The sequence below is a fragment of the Osmerus eperlanus genome, chromosome 12, assembly GCF_963692335.1.
Source record: "Osmerus eperlanus chromosome 12, fOsmEpe2.1, whole genome shotgun sequence".
Classification (NCBI taxonomy): Eukaryota; Metazoa; Chordata; class Actinopteri; order Osmeriformes; family Osmeridae; genus Osmerus; species Osmerus eperlanus.
In genome coordinates this window covers 12,979,771-12,989,118 of record NC_085029.1, presented here as the reverse complement: position 1 = coordinate 12,989,118, position 9,348 = coordinate 12,979,771, and the positions used below count along the sequence as shown (strand labels likewise).

At 46.9% G+C, this 9,348-nt stretch overlaps 1 protein-coding gene and 1 long non-coding RNA gene across 2 annotated transcripts; both read left to right on the top strand.

Annotated features, from left to right (window-relative positions):
• The first annotated feature begins 397 nt into the window (after window positions 1-397).
• On the top strand, window positions 398-2,574 carry LOC134030899 (uncharacterized). The gene is made up of 3 exons (XR_009931767.1): window positions 398-682; window positions 811-967; window positions 2,502-2,574. It is a non-coding gene; the product is annotated as an uncharacterized LOC134030899 (long non-coding RNA).
• A 672-nt stretch (window positions 2,575-3,246) lies between these two features.
• btbd16 (BTB (POZ) domain containing 16) lies at window positions 3,247-8,586 on the top strand. Its single transcript, XM_062475291.1, has 13 exons — window positions 3,247-3,327; window positions 3,444-3,572; window positions 4,136-4,276; window positions 4,428-4,539; window positions 5,512-5,581; window positions 5,710-5,840; window positions 5,917-6,036; window positions 6,248-6,339; window positions 7,278-7,360; window positions 7,483-7,557; window positions 7,625-7,726; window positions 8,126-8,314; window positions 8,457-8,586. The coding sequence occupies exons 1-13, from the start codon at window positions 3,282-3,284 to the stop codon at window positions 8,523-8,525; spliced, it is 1,359 nt and encodes a 452-aa protein (XP_062331275.1). The 5' UTR covers window positions 3,247-3,281; the 3' UTR covers window positions 8,526-8,586.
• Window positions 8,587-9,348: the final 762 nt, after the last annotated feature.

The following is a 9,348-nucleotide window of genomic DNA, read 5'->3' as shown; positions in this document are numbered from 1 at the left end:
ATATTTGTTTCGAAAAGAGCCTATGAAAATAGTAACTTTATAGCCCAATATTGTTGAAAACCCCTTTGAGAGGAAACAAAGTAGGGCCTTTATGCCACAAATGATAGAAATGTGTGAAAGCCTACATTATACAAGATATAGCCTAGTAGCCTAACAGTTTATAATAAAATTGCCTACAGGCGATGAAAACAAATAATAATTACAAACATAAGTTTCTCTTCAAAGAGCTAAAGATTGGACCAGTAAAGGAACGCTAATGCTTTTGGTCTCCTTGGGATCAGTCATCCTTTACAGAGCGTAATAATGCCCTTGTTACGGTGAGTGGATGGAGAATTCTGATAGAATTAAATGGTTGAAACTTTACGTTACACTTCCAAACCTATCCAGGTTATTGTTTGTTTCATCTCACCGTCCTCTTTGTGAATGGGCTTTTAGGGACGATGACGCAGGGATTAGCCAACCTTTGAAAGAAGCCCATCCCAAATCATTTACAAGACCATGGCATCTGATCTACATTCCATGTAGGCTAAATCCAATGCCATAGCCTACCGAATGACCTAGCTACATACAAGTTTGTCGGTTTTCTCAAGTTTCTAATGCCCTCTTACACTCCACTGTCGCTGTCCTTAGTTTAGTGCTGAAAGTTCCGTTCCAAACAATCAGCAGCGAAACACAAATGCAGGTAACAGCCTTGTAGAAAACCGATATCATAATGTCCTTCTGATAAGTTTGTTTCCGACAATAACAATGTGGAGAATAGCTATTTGCTAATTCCCGATTATTAAATAGTGTCTGATAATGTCTGTCCAGCTGTCTGTCTTACCACGTACCCGTTGGCGGAGACAAGTGGGACAGACCAACCGATGCCAGCGGTCTCATTTGCTGGGCAGTGACCTGCTTGGACAGGCACAGGCCACGAGAGCCGTGAGAAAGGGCATCAACATATCTCTCAGGAGAATAAGGGCAGGTGTGTGCGTGAACTTGTGTGAGGTTGAGTTTGTTCCATCTGCACCCTTTTTACTTAAAGGACTATCAAGAAAAGCCTCACAACAGTTGGCTTCTTTAATTTTAAGTTGAAGACTTTTCTAGAGGGCAAGCGAGGTTGGCTGACAGCCTGAGGGACTCAACAAGACACCCTTCCTCCTTTTTTTTCTTCTTTTCTCTCTTCTCTTATTCTTTCAATTTTCCTCATTTTACTGCTCCTCCTTTTCTCCTTGTTGCCTCCTCACCTCTCCTCTCATTTCTCCTTTCATCATGCCCTCTTCCATCTTGCCCTCCTGCTTCTCCTTGTCTTCCTTCTCATTCTCTCATGTTACCACAGATACTTTAAGCCTGGCACAAATCTGTCTGTGGCATGCTGGGGTTCTTCAGTGCCAAGGTTAGGTTCATGCTGTGCCGGTAGCCCAGTCCTCAGCCAAGATCTCAAGCTGTGCCTTACTGTACCAGGAGGGGTGCTAGCCACCACCCATGCCAACCACGCCAACCTGGTGTTGTGAAACTGGCAAAGTTGTGGCAGTTAGATTGGCATCTGGAGAGATCTGACAACAGACAGGGTTCAATGAGATTGGCGCTGGCACAGGTTGGCACAAGCCCGGCGACCCATCCTGAAATCTATTCCATTGCACCGTTAGTCACTCCACAGCTCAATAGCGGGCAATGTGATTTAAGGATGAGTTGCCAGGCTAGGCTGGCGCTGCCATCTCAGACACAATTAGGCCTTTGACATCCACCAGATATACCCACAGCGTATCTCTGGCAGAGAACAGAAAAGAGACAGTTTTAGAGCAGGGGTTCTTAGAAGGGTGAGAGATTCAGGATCAATCAACGTTTTAAAGTATCCAAACTATCCAGACTCCATCATCTGTTCACAGCATCAGACCACTTCACAACATCAGGGAGTGAGGACTGAGGACTCTGGATGCAATACTGTGATTAGATGTCAGGTGGTTTATAGCTTAGATAAATGGTCTTCAACCCTGGTCCTCAGGGACCCCCTGCCCTACATGTTTTAGATGTTTCCCTGCACCAACACACCTGATTCAAATGAATGGGTCTTTATCTAAGCCTGATAATGAGCATTCATTTGAATCAGGTGTTGGAGCAGGGAAACATCTAAAACATGTAGGGCAGGGGGTCCCTGAGGACCAGGGTTGGAAACCACTGGCCTAGATGTTCACCTTAATGTATAGAGAATACATGTGATGAGTTCCAGGTTGGGTTTGCCAGCGGTAAGTGGATGTTGATCTTGTTACGGTAACACAACCTTCACCTGTCCAACATCCACTTACCCCTTACACCCCTCTCCCATACTGTGCCTTCTTACACTTTTGCAATAACCTATCCCGTTCATTTAATCACACAGCAATTCCCATGTACTTACAATATTTTCACACTATTATTGCTATGTTGTACATGGTAGTTCATCTAACCTTCATTCAAACTGCTGTCCACCACCTTGCCCTCCTTTTCCACTACTCTCTCTCTCGCTGTCTGTTCTCCAGCTGACTGCCCACAGCGGGTTCACGAGGACCCATCCCCGCCACGGCTTACCCTCCCAACAGACACCAGTGGCCCTGGACGCTGGTACGCCGCCAGGGATCCACAGGGGTGCCACAGACAGACAGACAAGGGGGATGGGGGTCGGGAAGACAGATAGACAGACGAAAAAGGGACAATGGGGAAGGGAGAACCAATAGACAGTGGCACAGACAGGACAGAGAAATAGGGAGGAGGAGGGAGAGGGGAGGCTGTACAGAGAAAGAAGAGCATGGAACTAGAAAGAGGGTGGAGGGTGGGCCCGAGAGCAAGGGAGGACAGACATTTGGGACCAATTTCTGTCCCATCTCTCTTGGGCCCGATGCCAGATACATGCTAGCAGTATGGAGTAGGGCATGCTGCCATGCTGGAACATCGTGGGCTTTAATTTGGTCGCTCTTTGTGGTGAGGACAATGGCCAGCGTGAACGAGGCAGACACCCTTGTAAAGCTCGGGAGATGGTCCTGCTGGGTGCATTCTCTCTGGTCCAGAGAGTGGTGGGGAGATAGAGGGTAGAAAGATAGTTAGCTTCAGCAGAGAAAGATGATAGTACATATTGCATATTTTAGTTTACCTTAATTTTTTTTGTATTAAGTGTTTGAGGCACAAAGACAAAGCCCTGTAATCGTCGTATTGGTTATGCCGTTCAGTTTGGTTCGTCAATAACAAATCTACCGCACATGGCGTGTGTGTGTGTGTCTACGTGCAGCACACCAGGTGATCAAAGGCAATCTGGCCCAGAGGACATGTTCTATCTTGTGTCTCGCAGAGTATTTCACAACAATAAACCAGGTTTGTCTCCTGTCTCTTTATGGCTCTCCAATTTTGGTTGTTGCTTTTGTATCCATGATTACAGCCATTAAGCACCTATGAATGTAACCTGTTGTCTGTATGCATGTGTGCGTCAGATGTGGTGCTGGAGTGCATGGGGAGTCAGTGGGAGTTGCAGTGTCCTCACTTCACCAAGTCAGGCACCCTAGCCAACCTCCACATGGCTGCTAGGCAACAGAGGGTAAAGCTACAGCAGGAGAGGAAAGGTGGGAAGTTTAAATGTAGTTCAGTATTCATACCCTCACAGAAATGGGTTATATAATGATATGGCAGTGCAGATAATTGTTAGAATGCAGAATAATCCATTTATTTTCAGTCAGAGTCAATCAGAGTGTATTTTCTGAATTAATTCAGTGTTCATATTGACAATGAATGGTGTAGGTGTGGCTTGGCCTGGCTCAATGACATAACTGCCAAAATGTATTACTTGGTAACATCCTGAAAAAATCTGTGAGGAATGAAATCGTCTTTATAATGTTTCATAGGATGATGCTGAATTCATTGGCCTTGATGACAGATGTGGTTTTCTTTTTAGAGCAGATGTGATGATTAGACTCCCCCTGCACATTTATTTCAGGCTCAACTCTCTGTATATCAGCCCAATAACTCTGACCCTGTTTGGTGTTGTCACATGAAAGTTCTTTTGCTCTTGTTTTCTCAGTGTGAAAGAGAGATCTCTCGTCTGTGCTTGTGTGTATGTGCTTGAGTGTGGGTGCGTGTGTGTGTGTAGTTGGGTGCATGTCTGTTTACATGTGCACATGTGTTCCAGGCAGCAACAGGAGTGCCGGAAACAGAGCCCTTTTCCAGCCCAGCATCAGTGGCTTCAGCAGGGACAAACAGAAAGGGGGGAAACTCCCTGGCTCTCTCCCCCTCCAGCTGCCTGTCAAACACCACACAGTCACCAAAGATGGTACCCCCACACATACACTGTTCCAGCGTGCTGTTTCATCTGGTGGTGAACTTGACGGAGCATTTGAAGTCAAATGGAGATCTCTCTATGAATCTCTCCTGTCTCCTATCTCTTCTCCTCTCTCGCGCTCCCTTCTCCTCCACGTCTCTAGCTCTGTCCGTCGCTCCCAGGAGGCTGTGCAACCCTGAGGCGTGCCTGGATCGCTGGGAGGAGACGCTGGTCTCTGCTGCCTCGCTGCTGGGCCCGCCGCATCTCTTCAAGAGGTGAGATAACAAACAAAGAAACCAAGCTAGCGCTCTTTCGCTCTCTCTTTCTCACACTCTCTTTCCCAATTATTTATCTATTACTCTCTCACAGGTCTCTCTTTTAACTTGAATACATTTAGGAGGAACAACAGTGATCAATTTCTCCCCACTAAGTGTGTGTGGCACGTTCAATAATCAGGGTCTGGTATTTAGGTATTTACGAATCTGCCAGCTCATGTTTTAGTTGTTCTGGCAGATTGGTCTGGTCACCATCCTATTCAGGCTGATTTCCATACGACCTGACCCAGGTTGGGCCAATCACAACCGTTTATCTGAAACAGGTTGGGTTTGATGCAGTGAACATAGATTAATTTCTCTGATTGGTGGTGTGTCTATCCAATTGCATCCAGAGTGTTTGGCCTGCACCTGTTAACAAAATTTCCTGGAAATTGAAAATGAAAGAAGACGTTCCAGACTAATAGGCATCTGCGACTTGGTCTGGTGATGCCAAGGTAGAATTCAGGTGCAGCCATAATACTCACTCCCCCTACATCAACTCAGGAGGAAGCTCCAGCTGGCTCTGCTCAAGTGGCTGTGATTCCCCTGTCTGGTTGGGCCCTATGCTGGGGGTTGGAAAGGGATGAGGAGGTGCATCTGTGTGTCTGACTTGGCTCTAAGCCCTCTGCTCTGGAATGTACTTTGCGACAGCTCAGGCATGAAATCACCCTTGAAGACGCCCTCGTTCGTCCCAACAGTCCCACCCAGTTAATCAGTGATCAAGTTCCCGTGTTGTAAAGCTCCTTCCATAGTTTTCCATGCGCAGCTTGGTTGACACAACGAACGCTTAGTTTTTTTATATAATTGTTATGCCTTGGCTTTTCCTTCTAAGTCAGAATAAACCTTTGACAAACTGCAAAAACTGGTTCCATCTGCATGATTGACAGGTGACTGACTAAGATGATTGGTTGGTTGAATGTGCTTGATTGGCAGGTGTCTGACGGAGATGATTGATAAGATCAGCTGCTCCACTGTGTGTGACTTCCATCAGGTGTCCTGCAGGGTAAGATTGATAACTGGCATCTCTGGATCCCTCTAATGACTGTGCGGGTAACGTTAATAGTAAATCCCTATATAGGGTGCCGTAGACAAGTGTGTGTGTGTGTGCCTGCATGTGTGTGTGTTTTTCAGTACAAGGAGAGAAGTCTTCAGAGAGCTTGTGAGCGCTGGTTAGAGCTCCACCTGGTGACAGAACTTAGGTGTTTCATCTGCTTGAGAGACTTGCCCTTTGAGGTCCTCCACAAGACCCTGCGCTCCCCCAGGTACGACACTCACGTCTCACCAGCACCACCCAGGTTGCCGTGGGCACTAAATCAAGCTCTCCTCTTCCCGCTCTAGGGTGTTTGCAAGCTGCGAGTACGACCTATTAAAGACAGTGCTCTACTGGGTGTTCCTGCAGTTCAACCCTGACGCCCAGATCATGCCCTCCCATAGGACCATCATCAGCTTCTTCTCCAGGTAACACTGAGGTCATAGGTCACACAGACAGGAGCTTTCACAGGTAGGATAATAGGCTAGCCATTCTGATCTGTAAACTGTGTCTGTCTTCAGTTTCTCCCTCTCCCTCTCCCTCTCCCTCTCCCTCTCCCTCTCCCTCTCCCTCTCCCTCTCCCTCTCCCTCTCCCTCTCCCACTCCCACTCCCTCTCCCACTCCCTCTCCCTCTCCCAGTTGGCAGAGGACTGGTGTGTTCCTTGAGCAGCCTAAAGGACACAAGTTCATTGTTCTGTTTCAGGCAGTGCGTTTGCATGGCATCACGGAACGTGAGTGACACGCACACATATGCGTGCAAGCACACATACATACACAAATTCAGGCTATATACTCTTCCTGGTGGGGGGGTTTGAAGACCATGCATAGTTAAAAATGACCTGACATGATTTAAAGGTTAGGCTTTTCTTGTTTAGCTTGTGCGTTAATCCCTGTCCATTCCACAACAGTTTCATTATTCCAAGAACATTACAAATTGCAATGTGTTTCTGGTTATGATGTCGCAATGGTGTGAGTAGGGGTACTCCAAACCAAAGACAGATCCCTGGCCACATCCTCAATACGTGACAACATCACTTTGGCAACAACCGCCATCCTATCTTGAAGCTGGAGAAAAAAACATTTCTGCCTAGCGGTTAACGCAGACCGGTTTAATTTTCCAGTGATATCAGTGACAACAGATATATACTGTAGATAAAGAACACAAACACACTGTCTCTTCTATAAAGTATCTCACAGAGCATACCATTAGAAACAGACACGCATTAGGTCATTCGAAAGTCATGTCCCTTTTTGATGGAACAGCAGTCTCCCATCATTAGATCAGGTCATCACTGGAGTCAGTAAGTAAATCATTCAGAAGCATCACAAACCTTTAGTTGCCCCCCACTGAGTTTGACTAACAAGACTCCAACATGCTTATGTGACCCAGGATTGGGATCATACTCCATCACGCATTATCAATCAGTTGGTGATCTAGGTTACCTCACTTTTCCAGCACAATAATTCCTGAGCAATGTGTCAGGGGTGTGCGTGGAGCACAGAGGCTCACGACTGGAGAGTGATATCATACTCAGATAACGTGTTTGAGGGGGTCAGTTGGAGAAAGAGAGAGTGTGAACTCAGAGAAAGAGAGAGAGTGTGAGTGGGTGGGTGGGTGGGTTGGTTTCTGAATTTCAACCTTTGACCTTTAGCCCTGTGGCTCTTGTAGGACGCCATCTTGAGGAGTTGCAGATGATCCGTGTGTTTCCTCAGGCCTGGCTTCTGCGCATGTTCTCCAGACAGTACTACACAGTGAGCCCACCAGACGGCACACACAGATACAAGTCAACTAACTATCTATCTCTCTATACATCTATCCATCTATCTATACAACACTATCTATCTATGTTCCTCCTGTCTTTCTCTCTCTCTAGCTTCACAGTGGAGGGGACATGCAGGTGACAGACTTCTCCCATCAAGCAGTGCGGTTTGGAATGGTTGTTGAGAAGGTGAGCCTGGTTCCCTGGAATTCATGAGTCAGTAACAAACAGTGTATCATGGATGTCGTCTCTGTAGGAACCCCAGTACTGCACGAAGATCATCGAGCTGTATGGATTCTACTTCCTGCTCAAAGCAGCCTGTAGTGTGGACACGGACACACACAGGTTCTCTCTGCAGGTGTGTATACGGCCATCGAATAAATGCAGTTCTGTTTATTCACCACTAGATGTCCCGGCAGGATCATATGAATAAGCCATATGTGTCGATGAGGCTATGAGCTGTCTCTAAGCCATGCGTTTAGTATTCTGTGCTGTCCCTCTGTCTGTCCCTCAACCGTCTGTCTGTCCCTCTGTCTGTCCCTCAACCGTCTGTCTGTCCTTCTGTCTGTCCCTCAACCGTCTGTCTGTCCCTCTGTCTGTCCCTCAACCGTCTGTCTGTCCCTCTGTCTGTCCCTCAACCGTCTGTCTGTCCTTCTGTCTGTCCCTCAACCGTCTGTCTGTCCCTCTGTCTGTCCCTCAACCGTCTGTCTGTCCCTCTGTCTGTCCCTCAACCGTCTGTGTGTCCCTCTGTCTCCAGAGGCTGAGACACTCGGAACCAGCCATGTCTGTACAAGCATGCGAGGGACATCCCTTCAGTATGATGTCAGTACGCTTGGTGACCTATCAGATCAATGTCCAGGCTAAGGTCAGGGGCCAGTGGCAGGAGTTCTGCAGTGGTCCCATCAATAAGGAGTTTGGTCTGAACAAAGACACCTGCAAGAGCCAGGTGAGGTCAGCCCAGAGGGTGGCACGGCCCAGAACTAAGCTTGAACTGGATCTCTGAAGGATTGTATTTCTGTATGAGAAATACTGTCTCTCTCGCTTGACTGACATATTTAAGGTTGATGGTTTATATTTCCTTTCCTCAGGTGTTTACGGTGAAGAGACTCAACATGCCCATCTTTGTGACCTTTGCCCTGGCCTTCCAAGCTCCCTGATCCCAGCCCCATCTCTATCATGACATTAACAACGTCTCTTTTAGTCACATAAAAAATTCTCACAAGTCGAAAAGGGTCATGAGTTCATGTTATAATACTATTTCCAGACAACTTGACTGGAAATAGTGCTCATAATACTTATTGGTTCCACTGGTGTCAGGAAAGCTAAACGCACCTTGAGTACCTTCTACATGTTATGATTCATTCCTCACCCAGCTTGACCAGACATAGACCTGGTCAGGATATGGGTGAGTGTGGAAGTCTGACTCAGGTCAGTGTCTAGGGGTAATATCACAGTCCTTAAACAAGGAGCTGATTCATGTTGTTTCTCTCCCTGAACAACCCAGTGAAGGCAGTGGTTAACCTTGTGGTCGACTGTGGAAATGTTCAAAATGCTTCACATGCAGTTTTTCGACCCTGCGCTACCAGGGAGCCCAGGCATAATTCTCGCTGCCTCCCAGAAATGTTAGTTGTCAGTGAGCACCCCCAGTCCTCCTTCTGCCTGGAGGTGGAGGCATGTGCCTGGGTTGAGTTACAGCTGAGAAATCACAGAGGCTGGAGGGAAGGACAGAGGCTGCACAGGCAAGGACAGATGCTTTATTTGGCAGTGACCCTTTAGTTAATGATGAACATGGTCATATTTATTCTCACTGAAGGTGCACTTTGTGAGAGAAGTCTGATACTGTCATCAGGTCATGGGAAGCGTATGTATGATAAATATCTCTAGAGTCTGGAATAATCAACAGTGCAGAGGCCTGAAAGTAGAAATGAATAATTTGAACTATTATCAAGCAATGTAGTCTAAGTTGATTTGCCATGCGGG

What these genes read in the sequence shown, in the direction of transcription:
- btbd16 (XM_062475291.1), top strand. Translation starts at nt 3,282, where the DNA reads ATGTTCTATCTTGTGTCTCGCAGAGTATTTCACAACAATAAACCAG. An exon ending in GCTACAGCAGGAGAGGAAAG is followed by an intron (nt 3,573 to 4,135) that starts GTGGGAAGTTTA and finishes CATGTGTTCCAG; the next exon opens with GCAGCAACAGGAGTGCCGGA. An exon ending in TCTCCAGACAGTACTACACA is followed by an intron (nt 7,361 to 7,482) that starts GTGAGCCCACCA and finishes CTCTCTCTCTAG; the next exon opens with CTTCACAGTGGAGGGGACAT.